At 49.1% G+C, this 18,461-nt stretch overlaps 2 protein-coding genes across 3 annotated transcripts; both read left to right on the top strand.

Moving 5' to 3' along the window:
- The first annotated feature begins 57 nt into the window (after positions 1-57).
- On the top strand, positions 58-11,249 carry LOC311312660 (uncharacterized protein). 2 transcript variants are annotated; one of them, XM_084442626.1, is made up of 16 exons: positions 58-242; positions 2,531-2,601; positions 4,028-4,930; positions 5,092-5,226; positions 5,342-8,038; positions 8,187-8,309; positions 8,408-8,551; positions 8,688-8,807; positions 8,914-9,069; positions 9,170-9,282; positions 9,410-9,542; positions 9,631-9,782; positions 9,893-9,989; positions 10,100-10,261; positions 10,371-10,534; positions 10,678-11,249. In XM_084442626.1, exons 3-16 carry the CDS (start codon positions 4,147-4,149, stop codon positions 10,774-10,776), a joined length of 5,079 nt encoding a protein of 1,692 aa, XP_084298752.1. In that variant the 5' UTR covers positions 58-242; positions 2,531-2,601; positions 4,028-4,146; the 3' UTR covers positions 10,777-11,249. The 2 variants fall into 2 exon arrangements, with proteins under 2 accessions (XP_084298752.1, XP_084298751.1); XM_084442625.1 differs by having other exon boundaries at positions 5,339-8,038.
- Positions 11,250-12,652: 1,403 nt separating this feature from the next.
- cyp21a2 (cytochrome P450, family 21, subfamily A, polypeptide 2) lies at positions 12,653-16,686 on the top strand (the record flags this gene model as incomplete). The annotated part of the gene is made up of 11 exons (XM_084442049.1): positions 12,653-12,677; positions 13,272-13,451; positions 13,608-13,697; positions 13,854-14,008; positions 14,231-14,326; positions 15,153-15,263; positions 15,383-15,469; positions 15,789-15,902; positions 16,007-16,173; positions 16,263-16,366; positions 16,445-16,686. The coding sequence occupies 11 exons, from the start codon at positions 12,653-12,655 to the stop codon at positions 16,684-16,686; spliced, it is 1,371 nt and encodes a 456-aa protein (XP_084298175.1).
- Between the last annotated feature and the right edge of the window lie 1,775 nt (positions 16,687-18,461).

The following is an 18,461-nucleotide window of genomic DNA, read 5'->3' as shown; positions in this document are numbered from 1 at the left end:
TCCCAGCAAAGGTATTTATTTTTGATGTGTTTTTTTCACTCCTCGGGGCAGTCAAAGACCTGAGAGAGCTCTCTGTGCTCAAAGCAACCCCCCCTGGCTCACCACCACCGCGTTCCCAACATCTGCGGGGTGAGGGAGGGGGAGGACGGTGGCCCGGAGGCCGGGTTAATACAGTACATTCACACTGACTGGCTGCAGCTGACCTGGCAACGGCCGCACCAGGTCGGTCTCCGGGGCTCCAGGTGAGGCAAGGCAGTGGATTCATCACTACAACCTCGTGAAAGGCGGTGGGTCGGATAATGTCTGACATCTAACCTACACTGAGGTAGATACGCGGATAGATGCACCAACGTAATAAAACAGTTGAACAACCCTTTGTTGAGAAGTGGCGGGAAGCAGTGACGGACAGGGAGGGTGGAGGGGGGTAGTTTGGATGTGAGCGAGGGGAGGAGTGAGCGTGGAGAGGCCCGAGGAACAGGCCTGGGCTTATGCGCTTATATTATTTCAATCTCTGAAGCCCACTCCAATGTAAACAACATGCGAGTACTGGCCATCACTTCAATCACATCCAGGGTCAATGCCTGCACTGTTTCTGCCTTTGCCATTAGACTTCTCATTAAATGTGAATCAATAAGGAGTAAGCAAATACGCATACCTCAACATCACTTATTTCGGCTCAGGAATACCTTATTTGACGGTTTGTGACTAACACCTTCACATCTCCCACCTCAAATTCTTACATTTGTTTATTTAGTTTCCTAAATGGTGTTCATCTAGGATTAGCATAATGCTACCCCCTCCAGGTGATCTGATGTTGTGCCAACTGTAGTCTACTGGACTGTATAATCTAGGAATCAATCATCTGATCAACATTTAGGAATTATTTTTGTGCTGTTCAACTCAAAATTGTGTCGAACTGATCTAAAGTCTAATGATGCTTACAAATCACATCAGTAGCCCCACAGGCTTGGTTAAGGTAACATCAACTCTCTGGACGACCAGCACAGACAAAAAAAAAGAAGTAATGAATATTGATGAGGAGCTAAGGATCTGAGAGACAAACAAACAGCAGAATGTCAGAGCACATCTCGTTTCAATGTAAGATCTCACCAGCTAAGTGCTGTCACAGCAACGTCGGACTGCCTGAAGGGTCATCATGGGATATGGGTGTGCCACGGATGTTTTGTTAGGTGTGCATGTAGCCATCCATAGCTGTTCCAGGATTTGGCTTCACCTATTTTTTCCTGAGGGCAAAGTGGGGTCAGTGGTCGGAGGGTGGTCCGTGTAGAGATGGGGGGGGGGGGGGGGATAAGAAGGCGGGGTCGCTCTTGAGCCCCGCCACCAGGGGGAGGCGCTGCTGAGGTCAGACCACCCAGTCTTGACTCCACACTGGGGTGACAAGAGCTCTTTGTCTCCAGTGTGGATGGGAGGGTGACTCAGCTCAGGGGAGTCAGGCCCCTACCTGTACCAGGGGTGCTCTGAGGTGATCTAATGCACTACCAGGTCTCACCCGTTGGGGACATGACAGGCCTGGGGCCAGCATATTGTTTTCCAGTAGTTTTCCGTATTTCAGTACAGTTAATAATGTTAACCTTGACAAAGTGAGACATTCAGAATACAGAATGATACACTCAATATTCTTTACTAGAGTGATACCGATAAAGCAGTCAATTGTGAGGTAAGAAAACCATAGGCGTTTGTGCAGGTGTCTTTGTTTGGGTTATGTGTGTGTGTGTGTGTGTGTGTTTTTGCGTGCGTCAATGCGTGTTCCTGTGCATGCGTATGTGCGCACGTAGAGAGGGTGCTGTACAAGCACGTGGTTTACAAAAGGTGGGCTGGTGGGTGGTCATTTAGTCAAAGACGCAATGCAGTCATACAGTTTTCGTTAAATCTGGTGGGCATTTGGTCACTTACATAACTCCCACGTAGCTACATCTCATTACCTCCAACAAACAAGCCATTCATCTGGAGAGAGGTTGCTGTGGCCCAACCCCAGGAGGTGAATACCTGTGGTACATGGTATGTCTTCCAGCTGAATCACGGTTATCTGACAGACCAAGGGCTTTATTCAATCAAAACCTGGCGACACAATAACTAGGCTATAGGCTAATATATTCATTTTGTTTCACATGGCGGAATATTTTATATTGAGTAAAACGTGCGTTCCAAACAAACATGGTCACAGGTCAATAGGGAGTGAGGTCTTTTTCAGAAGCCAACTGGAAATTACTGGGTTTGATTAAACGAGGCCCAAACTCATGAAGTGGAATATTATGAAATATAGAAATATAGAAATCCAAAGATGTATATTTGTAGCAAAAGAAAGTCATTTAAACAAATCCAAAAACTACTACTTTTTTTTTTTTTTTTACAGGTCCTGGTCAAATATTTTCCTTAGTGGTTGAGAGAGTGAGAACAAGGCGGGCAGAGGCTGGAGGGGGGTCCTTAAGTAGCAGCAGACTTTATCACTCTCCTCCTTTCTAGTGGTGGTCCCTTCTCTCCTCTCTCTCTCCTCCTCCTCCATGCTCAGGCACTTCTCAAGACAGATGGAGGCTGCAACAGACTGATAGACACAAAGCCAAGGAGAAAAGTACTACCCTGGTAAGTCATGCCTTTTCCTCACAAAACATATATGATAGGCCTTTGTTGAAATGTTATCCAAACGCATTCTCTCATTGCAGAACTTGGAAGGTACACACTGAGCCTACAGTATGTTGCAAGGACTGTCATGAAATACTCTGAATATTCATTCATTCAAACCTTTATTTATGCTCGAGAGGCACTCTGAATATCTTCTGTGATGATCATGTTCATACCTGTAACTGTCATTGTGTGCTATTTGGAGTACGTGATCGCAATGTAAGAGGAGAATTAATTCTCAGCTATATGTTTCATTTGAAAAGCCAAAATCAGATAATACATTTCAATTGAAATAATTTCAATGTGTGGAAATAATGAGGACACATTACACTTACAATGCAAAGGCATTGAATCAGTTGTGTTGCACTGCAATCCTGAGGATCTGTGCTGAGTTTGTGCACCTGAGGTGACTCGTAGTCATGTTGGTCAGTTTGTCTGAATCATGTTGGTCTTGACTGATCAGTATCACAATCCTAAGCCTTTGTAATGACATTTGATCCTTACATAAAGGTACAAACATTTTTTTTTTAGAACTGTGCCTGGTATTCCAACCACATGCTCCTGCTCATCTAGTATCGCCAAGGCATTTCCTTATCTATTTAATTCCCCTGAGATCTTGTGTCATATTCCATATTTCTTACTGTGGTTTTCATTGGGAGTGAGTGCAGGTTATGTAACCTCCTCGACAGTCAAAGAGGTACAGTCTCCCAGAGAGCCATACAGTGCTGCTCTGTCAACCCCCTGCACAGCCTCTCCTCTGACAGGAGGCTCCTGCTCGAACCGGACACATTTTCCCTTCCTGTTAAAACTGAACCTCCCTGTAATTCGCTCAGCCAAGCCATTTGCAACTAAGGCTGATTATAATGCAATGATATTATTCCCTCCTTACGTTGGTGTATATTTCTGTTCATTGTCAGTCTGGTTGAGAATCTGTACGGTTTTGCATGGGCCTTGCTCATCATAATCATTATGTAATTCTTCAGCGTGTACTGTTGATCATTGTCAATCAATTTGTCATGTTGGTTTTGGGGGCTTTGAAAGATTTTTTTTGGATACAGCTACAGTAGTTCACGCAGTTCGTATACAGCATAATGCCTCCCTTCTTCCCAACATTGAGCTGTGACATGGAGGAGGGGGTGGTGGTTTAGGAGTGATTGGAGGAGCAGCTTAAGTGTGTGCGCTGTTGGAAAGGGAGCAAGAATGTACAGTAAAACTTAGAGCCTGTGTGAGCATCCATTATACCCAAGAACACCCTCTTGCATTGGGGTGAACTATTCTCATCAATACCTTGAGCGTATAATTACAATAAAGATATGCATAAATCTATGACCACTCTGCTGCCCTATGTTAATTAAAACTATTCATATCTTTAATTTCTAATTTCTAGTAAAACCCTGGTGGATCCACTTGTCTCTCCATCATCCGACAGAAGAAGGAGCCTATATTTTTCTCCAGATCCTCCAAAACTTGTCCAAGTCTATATCAAGTTACTGCTCTTGAGTTGAGATGTTGTTTACCCTGGCACTCCTCTTCCTGCTCACCCCATTTCCCTCCCTCCAAACACCCATCAATGAGAAGAAGAATTCCACAGGAAGTGACCCGCCCAAACCCACCGTTCTCACCCTCTTGAAACCAAAAACCACAGCCGCACTAGCCAAACCGGCAAACCAGAGCCCTCGCCCCACCCCTAAACTAAGCGCCATTAATCCGACAGTCCTGGGCACCACAGCCCCCGCCAAGACAGTTCTGAGCACCACAGCCCCCGCCAAGACAGTTCTGAGCACCACAGCCCCCGCCAAGACAGTTCTGAGCACCATAGCCCCCGCCAAGACAGTTCTGAGCAACACAGCCCCCGCCAAGACAGTTCTGAGCACCACAGCCCCCGCCAAGACAGTACTGAGCACCATAGCCCCCGCCAAGACAGTTCTGAGCAACACAGCCCCCGCCAAGACAGTTCTGAGCAACACAGCCCCCGCCAAGCCTCCCACAACCAGTGGTCCAAAGACCACCAAAGACAAGGCCACCCCTGCACCTCCACCTCAGTCCGTCAAAGTGGTCATCTCTGAAGGCTACTTGCTCAAAGACACCCAGACCGACTCCAGCAATCGGACCAAAGTGCAGCATGGCCAGGAGCTGGAGCTGAGGCTGAGGCCCGGCTCTCCGCTGGTGATGACCCACAAGATCACCCTGGAGCCTGGGGCCTGCACCGGGGGCTGTGTCTCCGAGATGGCCGCGCTGAAAAGCCGTGTGGCCAGGCTGGAGAAGGAGGTGTCCGCCATCAAGGACCAATGTACGACCTCACATCCAGACGCTCGTTCTGTTAGCATTGCTACGATCCCCTTATTGTGATTTTAAACTGATTAACACAGACTGACTGTATGCAAGAATAGAAAATTCACATTGCCAGTCTTCAGATAGTCTTGTCTCCCCCCCCCCACTGATTTCCACCAGGTCCCTGCACAAAAGTGAGCTGCCCAAACGACTGTAGCGGCCATGGTAAATGTGAGAAGGGAAAGTGTGTCTGCCTCCCCGGGTTCCTTGGTCTCGACTGCAGCAAATGTGGCCTCGGAATCGACTGCAGAAAAAGTGAGCTATCCTCGTTAGCCGGTCTGAAGTCTTGGTATCTGGTTTGATATTCTTCAATATTCCTCAATCCATTGTAGTAAGTTGTTTCTCCTCTTCTCTCTCTTATTCCCAGAAGGCGCCAAAGACAAGGTCCAGACCACAGGGGAGACGCTGACCTTGAAGGCGACACCTGAGAGCACCGCCATCAAGGAGAGCACAGCCAAGGAGAGCACAGCCAAGGAAAGCACAGCCAAGGAGAGCACTGCCAAGGAGAGCACAGCCAAGGAGAGCCCAGCCATCAAGGAGAGCACAGGCACCAAGGAGAGCACAGCCAAGGAGAGCCCAGTCATCAAGAAGAGCACAGCCACCAAGGAGAGCACAGCCAAGGAGAGCACAGCCAAGGAGAGCACAGCCAAAGAGAGCACTGCCAAGGAGAGCACAGCCAAGGAGAGCCCAGTCATCAAAGAGACCACCGCCATCAAGGAGAGCACAGCCAAGGAGAGCACAGCCACCAAGGAGAGCACAGCCAAGGAGAGCACAGCCACCAAGGAGAGCACAGTCAAGGAGAGCCCAGTCATCAAGAAGAGCACAGCCACCAAGGAGAGCACAGCCAAGGAGAGCACAGCCAAGGAGAGCACTGCCAAGGAGAGCACAGTCATCAAAGAGACCACCGCCATCAAGGAGAGCACAGCCAAGGAGAGCACAGCCACCAAGGAGAGCACAGCCAAGGAGAGCCCAGTCATCAAGAAGAGCACAGCCACCAAGGAGAGCACAGCCAAGGAGAGCACAGCCAAGGAGAGCACTGCCAAGGAGAGCACAGCCAAGGAGAGCCCAGTCATCAAAGAGACCACCGCCATCAAGGAGAGCACAGCCACCAAGGAGAGCACAGCCAAGGAGAGCACAGCCAAGGAGAGCCCAGCCATCAAGGAGAGCACAGCCACCAAGGAGAGCACAGCCAAGGAGAGCCCAGTCATCAAGAAGAGCACAGCCACCAAGGAGAGCACAGCCAAGGAGAGCACTGCCAAGGCGAGCACAGCCAAGGAGAGCCCAGTCATCAAAGAGAGCACCACCATCAAGGAGAGCACAGCCAAGGAGAGCACAGCCACCAAGGAGAGCACAGCCAAGGAGAGCACAGCCAAGGAGAGCCCAGTCATCAAGGAGAGCACAGCCACCAAGGAGAGCACAGCTAAGGAGAGCCCAGTCATCAAGAAGAGCACAGCCACCAAGGAGAGCACAGCCAAGGAGAGCACAGCCAAGGAGAGCACTGCCAAGGAAAGCACAGGCACGGAGAGCCCAGTCATCAAAGAGAGCACCGCCATCAAGGAGAGCACAGCCAAGGAGAGCACAGCCACCAAGGAGAGCACAGCCAAGGAGAGCACAGCCAAGGAGAGCCCAGTCATCAAGGAGAGCACCGCCATCAAGGAGAGCACAGCCAAGGAGAGCACAGCCAAGGAGAGCACCGCCAAGGAGAGCACAGCCAAGGAGAGCACAGCCATCAAGGAGAGCACAGCAAAGGAGAGCACAGCCATCAAGGAGAGCACAGCCAAGGAGAGCACAGCCATCAAGGAGAGCACAGCCAAGGAGAGCACAGCCAAGGAGAGCACAGCCATCAAGGAGAGCACAGCGACCAAGGAGAGCACAGCCACCAAGGAGAGCCTGCAGGGGAAGAAGACCAAGGTCGACCAGACTCTTTTCCAAAAGAAGAAGGAAGAGGAGAAGAAAGGGGCCGTGGGGAAAGAGGTCGACTCCAAAACCAAAACCAAAATAGCCACAGCCGTAAAAGCAGGCTTCACCAAAACAACCGCAAAACAAGGAGTTATTGTCACTAAGACCGCAGGTAAAGGTGTGACCCGTGTCAACGCTACTAAGATTGGACTGGGCCGTCCCACCGTTGGACAGGTCCTGCTAAAACACCATGGGGGACGAAAGCAGGAGGAAGTTCGCAAAGGCAAAACCGCAGTCCTTACTAAAAAACATCCCAAACCTGACCTCAAGGTGAAAGTAACTGTGAAGGACAAAGCTTTGAATGCCACCCTTACCCAGAGTACTGTGAAGAAATCTAACGGCACTACTAAGGGCACAGACACATCTGAAATCAAGACTCGGCCAGGGAAAGACATGGTTGAGCAGTCCACTCTGGCTGAGAAGAATGCCACCCAGCCTGCAGGAAAGAAACTCATCAAGAATGTAGATGTGAGTGTCACTAAAGTAACAACGTTGTCTGTCAACACCACCAAGATTGTGACGAGCAAGAGCGGCTCCGGAAAAGGGAAGGTTTCTCAGAGGAGTCAGTATTTAGTGAATGTGACCACCACTGTGATCCCTGAGGTGAAAACGACAACAGTCAACAAGACAGTGGTGCAGGTGTTCGTCAACACCACCAGGAAGGCTGGAGGAAATGGCCTGGGTTCCGTCAAGGTCCAAGACGTCACCACCTACGGCTTCACTCTAACATGGACGGCTCCGCTGGCCATGTTCAAGAACTTCACCGTGACCAGACGGGAGCACGGGGTGGAGGCCGAGGACGAGGAGGGGGAGGAGGCGGAGGAGGGACCTCTGGGAGGAGACGATAAAGGAGCTGCGGCCGGGAACGCCACAGAGATCCCGAGACCGAGCGAGAGCAGCAACGGAACCGCCTCCCCTACCAAGGCTCTGGGCAGCCCCAAGGCTAAGGCTGACAGCAAGCACGCCAAGAAGGTCTCCATTGTGCTCCCCGGCGGCGTCCGCTCTGTGGAGTTCAGTAACCTACGTTCTCTGACCCGCTATGCCCTTAGCATATATGGCACTGCCCCTGGCAAAAGGTCGAAAATCCACCGAGTGACCGTTACCACAGGTAAACAAATAGGTCAGATCATGAACATAGATCTCTTATTGTTGATCTCTAAATGTCTCTTTTGGGCTATGCTAACCCAAATACTCACATGTAAAGATACTATGGAATGCAATTCTTCCACGTCCCTTTCCCCTCTCTCTCTCCCCAGGGCCTGAGGCTCCGACAGACATGGTGTTCAGCAACGTAACGGAGTCTTCCATCGCTGTGTCCTGGTCCAAACCCAAGAGTCATTTAACTGGCTTCAAAATCACATACACCCATGCTGTCACTGGTAAGACTGTCACTGTTAAGAATGTCTTTCGCAAGACTCTTGTCTCAAACAAAAACGTTCATCCACACTTTACCTAATTTGTTTCCTCACTCCGACAGGGGAGAGCAGCTCTGTGTTCGTGGACTCCCAGCAGTCCCACGCTGTTCTGTCCCAGCTGTCTGCAGGGTCCTCCTACGTGATCAATGTGATATCCACGCTGGGGAGGGCCGTGAGTGACGGCCTCACATCCCAAATGACTACAGGTACGGTCAGACAGTCTGTCAAGCTTGCAGAGTCGGCACCGAGTCAGCAAGATGCGGAGGTTTCAGTGTGCCGCAGTTTTCTTGAACAGCTTGAAACAAAAACAACATGGCTGACCATAAACTCGCTCACTTGCAGTGCCCGCTCCTCCAACCCACCTTCAGGCTATCAACATCACCGACACCAAAGCAGTGGTGCAGTGGACGCCCAGCCTGGGCAAGGTTGACCGTTTCATCATCAGCTACGAGTCAGCCAAGAGTGAGTGCAGACGCATTTCTGGGAGTTTCCTGGTGAACGTCCGTTCGGAATGTACTGTTCCCTCACGCCTGTGGTGAGAGCTTCATCTTCTCTCCTCTTCCCTCAGCACCTAATGTGACGGTGACGGTGATGGTGTCTGGTAACGCGGTGGAGCACCAGCTGAGAGGACTCCAGAGGGCCACCCTGTACACGGTCAAGGCCCTGAGTCAGAAGGACAGCCTCCAGAGCACAGCCATCGCCACCACCTTCACAACGGCCAGCAGTGAGGAGCAGGACAGCGACACACACCCCTCTATCACGTCCATGCCTGTGTATTTGAAGTTAACTGGATGTGTGTGTGTGTGTGTGTTTCTGTATCTCAGTGGTGAAGGCCAGCGAGGTGGATGCTCGATCTGCCGTGGTAGCATGGAAAGTGTCCGCTGTCGCCTTCCACAGCTACAGAGTGACCTATCAGCTAGCGGGAGAGGAGACCAAGGTATCAAGACCACTCATTTAAAATTTTACTCCGCACATGATACTGGCATGTTAATTCAAACATCCGGCACAACAGTGTATGGGGTATGTATATCATACATGTCTGTTTCTTTCCTCTATGTGTCCAGGAAGTGATTCTGGAGCACAGTGTGACTGAGTACAAGCTGACAGGACTGTTGCCCATGTCCAAGTACACTGTGCTCGTCCAGGGAGAGAGGGATGGACAGTACACGTCTGTCGTCACCACAGAGTTCACCACAGGTAAGCGCTCCCATCCAGCGGCGAATTTACAGAATTCCGTTTCTCCCGACGTGCCGTAATCCGCCCCCAACGGTGTCCCGTCTCCCAGGAAAGCTGCGTTTCCCCTTCCCCACGGAGTGCTCACAGGAGCTGCTGAACGGAGCGCTGCAGTCCGGAGAGGTGGACGTCTACCCCCAGGGCAAGGAGGGAGGGGCGGTCAGGGTCTACTGCGACATGGAGACCGACGGAGGCGGTTGGACGGTACGGGTCCCGTCCATTTACGAAGCCAGCAGCCACACAGGTGGTCTAAAGGCCCGTACCGACCCCATCCAACACTGTTTTTCGAATGGTTCGCCCTTCTGATTGCTTAGGTGTTCCAGAGAAGGCTGAACGGAAAACAAGATTTCTACAGAGGCTGGAGCGACTACACCAATGGCTTCGGAAACCTCAGCGACGAGTTCTGGCTCGGTAGTTTGGGCCTAGCCTGTCTTATCGAAACGATTTCCCTTCAAAAGTTTCAATCGGAGGTAACTTTTTCTGGACACCGAGTGAACACGTTCTCGTTTCCCTCTCCCCAGGGAACGAGCTGCTGCACAACCTGACCAGCATTGGCCCTGTGAGCCTGCGCGTAGACCTGCGTGCAGGAAATGACACGGCCTACGCCCACTACTCCAACTTCACCATCGAGTCGGAGGCCAGGCACTACGCCATCGAGGTGTCTGGCTTCAGTGGCACCGCAGGTCAGAGCAGGGGACGGAGAACTGATAGAAAAGAATGTCTTGTACCCGATCTCCATCTAGAAACGGGTCCATATTTACACATGTTGTATTTTACCATCCCATCTGTCAGGTGACTCTATGAGGTACCATAATGGACGCCCATTCTCCACCAAGGACAAAGACCCCAACCCCCTGGGCATCCACTGTGCCAGGGCCTACATGGGTGGCTGGTGGTACAAAAACTGCTACAAGACCAACCTCAATGGTCTCTATGGCGTCAACAGCAACAACCAGGTACAATCTCCTTCCTCACACAGAATAGTTTCCCATTCACTCAGATGACGCTATTTGTTCAACCAATGTACCATAACCCTTTGTCTCAATGTTGCTACTTTCTGTGCTAACACTGTCAGTCAAATGCTTCTGCTTTGCCACAGGGCGTGGTGTGGATAGACTGGAAAGGCAAAGACTCCTCCATTCCCTTCACCGAGATGAAGTTCAGACCAGCTGGGTTCTCCCCTGCCACCCATGGCTAGGGCCACCCTGCCCACCCCTACACCACCCCAACCTCTCCACACCTCACCCCACCTGCCTCCACACCCCCTCCCCACCTCGCCCCCCGCGATGGAGAAACATCCAAGTGGACCACCACGAGACCAAGAGAAACAAGATTACACTCGCAATGCCGCTGTCTCAGTTTCCACTTCAAATTGCATGTGCAGCCATTTTGACAGCTGTTAAGACATCTTATCTTTCAGTATTTGTACAGCAGGTTATCTCTTCTGAACCTGATCCTTGTCATACGTTGTGAGCCGTCTCTCTTTTGGATTTATTTTGAGATGTGATGTACTAGCAGACAGGAGATATTTGTGTTTGCAGTATTTTGTTTGTATTGTATTGTTCTGACCCCATCATCTCCAACACATTGTAACATTCTGATCCTCAAGCACCTCAGATGTACATCAGAAAGGCTTGCCACCTCACTACTACTGTAATCAAATATGCACTGTCTCACTCTATTGGGAATAAATGTGGCAAACCAAGATCTGATGTCTGGTGACTTCATTTTGTTTGGCTGTCTTTGTGTGTTCTGTGTTTCAATGAAAGACAAATACTGTCCGTCCCATTCCCTTTCCCCAGAGGAGTCTGTGTTCCTGTTCCACCAAGATAAACAACATCCTATTACAAAACTATATGAGGCCGTGTCCTTCAGAGGGACCTTGCGCTGGCGCGACCAAACCTAACCAGGAGATCTATCACCCTACAACAGTGACTGAGACTCCAACTCTATTGAACAACAAGTGCACAGTAAACATGTTGTTCCCCACCCATGATGCATATTCCTTTGTGGCAACGATGGAGTGGAAACATGGAATTTATTTTTGAATTACTATGATACACTACTAGTACTAATCTATGAGACCCCTAACATGTAAAACAATGAGTAAACATGCCAGGAATCTTTTCTTTTATCTAAACTCTGGACCTGAAAGGTAGAAGTGTTCCTCAGTAGAATAGACTATACTTTCACTGAAATACATAGCATACTAGTTTCAGTCTTCAAAGCAGAATGTACTGGCAATGGGAAAAACAACTTATACTGTACTGTACTACTATGTGAGCTCTAACCAGCTCATGTGGATGATGACGCTGGTCAATCTAAAAAGGCCCCTGGCTAGAATGGGCTGTGCCTACACTGAGACATTTACAGTTTTTTGTGTAGAAAGTTACGATGGACGAGCACCGTTTTAATAGCCAACAAGTCCATGCACCTGTATGGTCAAAAGTCCTATAATGGATGTTGAAACACAAATATCAATGATTGACCAAAGTAAGCTCTCAACAAACCATGATAGAGTGAATAAGAGTACAATAACGGCTCCATCTAGTGGGCAAACAAGTCTATGCACCTGTATGGTCAAAAGTCATATAATGAATGTTGAAATACAGAAATATCTAGCACTAATAAACACATCAAGCTCTACTCTCTGCGGATGTAGAAAGTACATGGTTTCCCGAGTAAACTTGTCTGAGACTATACTGTCTGAGACACCAAGCATAGTTTTAGATGTAAAAATCTAAATGTACTTGTCAATGGAAAAATGCACTGGAAAGACGGCCCTTTTGTGGTGGGTTCTGGTACTACGGTGGGACTGACTGACTGACTCACTCACTGACAGCTGGACAGATGACGTGACACAAGCCAACGTAAAGCCCCCCAGATTCTATTCTGGTATTGAAACCTTGAAGTAATGGTCCAATTTGTAAGTGATTCTTTTTCTCTACGTCATGAAGAGATGGCATCTCGATCCCAAGGTCAAAACAATATTTACCTATCCTTGAGCAAGGTGATGCACTAACACTGCAGGGAATGGGTTGGATAAGGAGGGTATATAAGCAGAGAACAAAGAGATGGGCCATTTCTGGGAGCAGGAAGGTTTGAGCCATGGCAGATGTGTCAGTGGTCTGTCTAGCGGTCCTTCTCATGCTTATAGCACTGTGGATACTCCTGATCTACTATACTGGAAACAAATTCACACTGGGATTTACACCAGGTAATCCTTTACTATGCCCTTGGGGTGTAGACAATATGTCCGTCATTCTGTAGGTCTTCTGGAAGCCATTAGATTACTACAATGGATTATATGATTTATGAGTAGTTTCACATATCAGCAAACTCTACATAACTCTGCTTGAGGACAATTGTCCCGGTGTGCAAATCTTTCACTACTCGTTATTTGGACGAATCAATTGGCAAACCAATCAGACAGGTGAGAGGAAAAGGAAACACAGCGAGAGGTGAGAGGAAAAGGAAACACAGCGGGAGGAAAAGGAAAGGTTTTAGACAGGAAGTGGCTGGGGCTGGAGCAAAGTCCGTCATGTCCGTACCTCTGCCGTTTTCATTCCAGAAGGACCTAATCCAGAAGCGGGCTCACACCAAATTGGGGTCTGGGTTCCGAGACCTCCGGTGACAATGACAGCTCATGCGTCGTACGCATTTCTCCTTACATTCCCTCTCTTGTCCATGCAGCTGTTACACCTGGACCCGTGCAGACTCGGCTTCCTCCCCGCTCTCCCGCACTTCCTGGTCCGACCGCCCTCCCCCTGCTCGGCAACATCCTGGAGCTGGCGCACGACCATCTGCCGTCCCACCTGACCGCCCTGGCACAGCGCTATGGAAACATCTACCGCCTCAAGTGTGGCAACACCAGTGAACATCTTTTATTTTTTAACTCGATTTCACAAACATACAACATTCATTCTGAAATCAAAATAACATTGGGGAACAAAATGCAATGCAGTGCGCTTCTCAATGTTGACTCAATGACCGTTGCTGGGTATTTCAGGTGAGTGTTATTTGTTGCAGCCATCGTGGTACTCAACAGCGCCGACGTCATCAGAGAAGCCTTGGTCAAGAAATGGTCAGACTTCGCCGGGAGACCTTACTCCTACGCCGGTAAAGGACCATCACTCTCTTCTGTCAATCTAACAACAAGACTGTTAAGGGAGGAGTTAAATGAAATATAGTAGTTGATGATGACTCCTCCCTTAACTCCTCCCTCAACTCCGGCCTCTCTACCTTCTGTCTGTGGCTGCTGGGTACCCGTGTCAGGAGAGGCGGTGTCTGGAGGAGGATTCTCCATCTCTCTGGGGGACTACAGCGAGGAGTGGAGGGCGCATCGTCGCCTGGCCCACAGTGCTTTGCAGCGATGCTCCCAGCAGTCTTTGCACGGGCTCATCCAGAAACAGGCCCTCCACCTGCGACAGGTACAGAACCAAGAACAAACACAGAGAGCGGAGCCCTGTAAACATTCTGTACCAGCAAACTGCCTGAGCTAGACATGATGCAAGCTCTGCTCGTATCAACATGCCAACCCCAAAATGATGAGTCATCACTGGTTACACTGGTCGTTGATTCGTCAAGCTTTGTGATTGAAGCTTGAGCTTTTGGTGACAGCATTTATCAGGCCCCACCATCACTCTCCTCAGGTTCTGCTGGGTTATGGTGGCCAGGCGATGGACCTGTCAGAGGACTTCACAGTGGCCGCCAGTAATGTCATCACCGCCCTGGCCTTTGGGAGGGAAGTGAGTGTCTGTCGGTCATTCTGTCTGTCGGTCGGTATGTCTGTCTTTCTGTCTGCCTCCTAAAATGAAAAAGGCATCCGCACACTGTCTTCACTTGCACATTCAAACATTTGAATTGCTGCAAGATTTCCATACTTTAATGCCTGACTAAGGTCCAAGTACAGTATCTACACATTGCAGCAATGAAAATAAATGTTTTATTTTGCAATCGGTGTGTAGGAACTGTTTTCATTTCACGACTTTCACATTTCTGTTTCGTTTCTCTCCTACGTACCTGTCCAAAGACAACTCTGGTGTGTAGACTCAGAACACTTGCTCATCCAATGTCTGTCTGTCCTCCCCCTGGCCCAGTGTGGGCCTCCTGTGGACAACCAGAGAGATCTGGGATTAGAACTGGGAGCTTGTCTGTGTGTGTGTGTGTGTGTGTGTGTGTGTGTGTGTGTGTGTGTGTGTGTGTGTGTGTGTGTGTGTGTGTGTACAGGACTGGATATAGTCACATGAGCATGTATTTTTACACAGTGTGGCCACTAGCATGTCCTAGAAACAGAGACCCCCATGATCACTGTAGAAAAATGCTGTGATTCATTCACACAGGTAACACTTGTTGTCTAGGTTGGCTGATGCTGACAGACAGGAAGAAGGTCATGTGTGATATATTAGGTATCGCCAGGCATGGCCACTGTGGTCTAACACTTTTTTTTAACAAACCCTACGTTGATTATCCCTTATGTAATATGTTATATCATACCCCTACAGCATAAGCTGTCTCTGTGTGACAGTAATAGGATACCAGTCGTGTTGCAAACCCCGAGTGTTTGTGTTGCAGTATGAGAAGAGCTCGGCTGAGCTGCAGCGTCTCCACGGCTGCCTCAACGAGATCGTGTCTCTGTGGGGCACCGCGTGGATCACGGCGCTGGACTCCTTCCCACTGCTCAGAGTCTGTAACCACACCAAAGTCTACTCTACATAGAAAGATAATACAATATCAAATCATGTGTGAGTTTGAGACTTAACTACTACTATGTCTAAAGCGTCCCGTGCTCTGCGTCCTCTAAGAGACTGCCCAACCCTCCATTCGCCCGTCTCCTAAAAGAGGTGGCCAGGAGAGATGACATCATAAGAGCACATCTGGATGCATATAAGGTCGGAATGAAAGCCTAATACACTTTCCTGGGTGTTTTAGAATAACGAGCCAAGAAATCAATCCATAATGTAAAGATTATATCAGCTGTTTTGCCGTCAAATTAGATGCGGGAGAGCAAATCGGAGGATACCATCGCAGCGTCTCTCCTCCAGGGTCTTGAACAGCCGCACGCGCACGGGGTGGTGGGTACCGGCCGGCCGCTGCGCTGGTTTTTATCATTGTTGTACTGTGTTTTATCGTTGTTCTGATCAAAGTGAAAGTGTGCGTGCTGTAGATTTGTGGTGAAGCGCCGTCCGTGTCCTGCTCATGTCCCCGCAGGTCCTGACGGACACCCACGTCCACATGGCCACCGTGGACCTTCTCATCGGGGGGACCGAGACCACGGCGGCCTGGCTGAGCTGGACCGTGGCCTTCCTGCTACACAGGCCCGAGGTACGGTCGGCGGCGTCCCCAGCACCCCCCCCCCGCCACGCTCGTGCCCGTTGAAGTCAGTGGGACGCTGTCGAGCAAACACGGAACCTCCCCTCTGTCTCCAGGTGCAGTGCCGGGTGTATGGCGAGCTGTGCGCGGAGCTGGAGGGGCGCTACCCCCGGTACAGCGACAGACGCCGGCTGCCCGTGCTGTGCGCCGTCATCAACGAAGTGCTGAGGCTGAGACCCGTGGCTCCGCTGGCAGTGCCTCACCGCGCCACCAGAGACAGCAGGTGAACGACAGACGCAGCTCCACTGACGAAAGCGACCGTCGGCGTTAACGCTCAAATCGGGTATCAAAGCGGGTGTTGTGTCTGTGCAGTATCGCAGGTTATTTCATACCCAAGGACACCGTGCTCATCCCAAATCTGTTCGGGGCACACCACGACCCTGCTGTTTGGACCGACCCCTACCGCTTCCAACCAGGTGCTGAGCTGTTCAGTGCATTCCTCTCACCCGGCCCAGCGCAGTTTCAACATCGCTAACAGCCCCTCTCTTTTTCAGAGCGCTTTCTGGAGGGGGGCGGGGCATCTGAGCGCGCTCTCCTGCCCTTCGGTGGGGGGGCTCGGCTGTGCCTCGGGGAGTCGGTGGCCAAAATGGAGCTCTTTCTGTTCACGGCCTACTTGCTGCGCGATTTCCAGTTTGTCCTTCCTGAGAACGAGGCCTCACTGCCCGATCTGAAGGGAGTCGCGAGCGTGGTTCTCAAAGCCAAGTCCTACAAAGTCATAGCCCGTCCCAGACTATAACACTTCAATCTTGTACTTCTTTTTTTTTAAATATTATATCAATAAAGGCATTGGTTTGGATTTTGAGGATTTTTTTTTTGTGCTTAGCTAGTAGATACATTTAAGAATCTAGGTTGCTGTGAGGACCCTGCTGAGGTCTGAGACACAGTGGTAGCTGGTTTCAGGGGGATGACGCTTCATTTTACAAAGTAAAAGTAAAAGTAGTTTTAGAATTTCTCAGAGAATCGTTTGAGATCATTCTGCTCTCTCATTGAGGTACTACTCTTATTTCCGAGGTTTTAACAACAGTTTCCAAATGGATAATTTGATTTGTGTCGACAGCACATTGTAGCAATATATTACATGCTTACACATGTATTATTATTCTACACAATACACTACAGTATATGAACCCATGAGTCTATGCCACACTAAATCCTTAAGTAGTGTTACCATACAGACCACAACAGCTCAGACTTTAGAATGCTGACAGGTTTTAGTAAAAGGGAAATGGGATACGGAGCCGAGGAAGAGGAGGATGCTGAGGAAGGGTAGAAAGGATGGGCAGAGACATTACTGGTCCTCCCAGTAGGACTCAGACATTACTGGTCCTCCCAGAAGGACTCAGACTGGCGGTTTCTGCGCAGGATTCTCATCAGGTTTCTGGATGTGAAATAAGGCTTCTGCATAGACCCATCATTCCTCTCTAGATCCTCCACTGTCAAAGGAAGAACACAAGGGTCACTCTACTCCACTCTACTCCACTCTACTCCACTCCACTCCACTCCACATAGTGTTTGGAGAAAAAAACTGGCCAATATTTTTTTTATAACTATCTTAGATAACTTTAGCCTATGTTATTATTAGGCTATATTATACCTATCTATGCTGATACCTGAATTTGTGTATTTCAGGGCATATCTCGCCTTATGATCCATTTTTTTGTGGACCTGTTCGCAAGAGGTTTGTGAAGATTTGCTTCTGTCACTCTGCCTCTCATAACTCAGCATCACCACCAGTCAATTGAAGTTGTTATGATATCAGCCACACCAGTTACCCTCACATGTTCATTTCAGTTCATTTCCTGTCTTTCTAGGAGTTGCTATTGGATATCAATGTTTTCCATTTTCCTTATATGCACTTTATCCCTTTTCTGTCCTTCCTCCTACTTCCCTCCAGCCCTCTTGCATATCAGGAACCAAATCTTATCTCTCATTCCTACCACCTGTACCTCTACCTCTATCCCAGTTAATGGATTCTCTCGTAATTCCAAACCATAAAGTAACTTGGTTTAGGTCGAGTGCGCTTTCGTTGGAGGAATTGGGTTTGTAGTTTCATCCAACCCATAAAGTAACTTGGATTAGGCTCTGTGACTCACTCCCCTTCCATCCCTACAATTGACTATTTTATGGTTTTCCATACTTCCTCATATGCTTTCCATCTTCTCTTCCCACAGTTCCCCCTGCTCCTTCTTCTCCCAGTCTCCTAACCCTTCCTAAAACAGTTGACTATTTAATGCTTTCCATTATTCCTTATATGTGCACATAGGTTTTTAATTTCCCTTAATCCCATGATGACCTGAAGACCGTTGGGGCCATGGTCAGAAGTCTCAGCAACCTTCACTTAATAGCATAGCTCAACAATTGGCTTTAACTAACCCTTATTCCGTTTCGTTAAATCTAGCAGTAGTCGGTATTTGTGGTTTTACTTTTAGCTTTCTTTATTAAATTTTAAATGGAACCTCTCACACCTCAAGATGTCCAGAAGACCGGAGGAGCCATGGTGGATGCATGCAC

This window comes from Borostomias antarcticus (assembly GCF_949987555.1).
Source record: "Borostomias antarcticus genome assembly, chromosome: 8".
Taxonomy (NCBI): domain Eukaryota; kingdom Metazoa; phylum Chordata; class Actinopteri; order Stomiiformes; family Stomiidae; genus Borostomias; species Borostomias antarcticus.
Note: the sequence above shows the minus strand (reverse complement) of the source record. Positions and strands in the feature narration are given on the sequence as shown.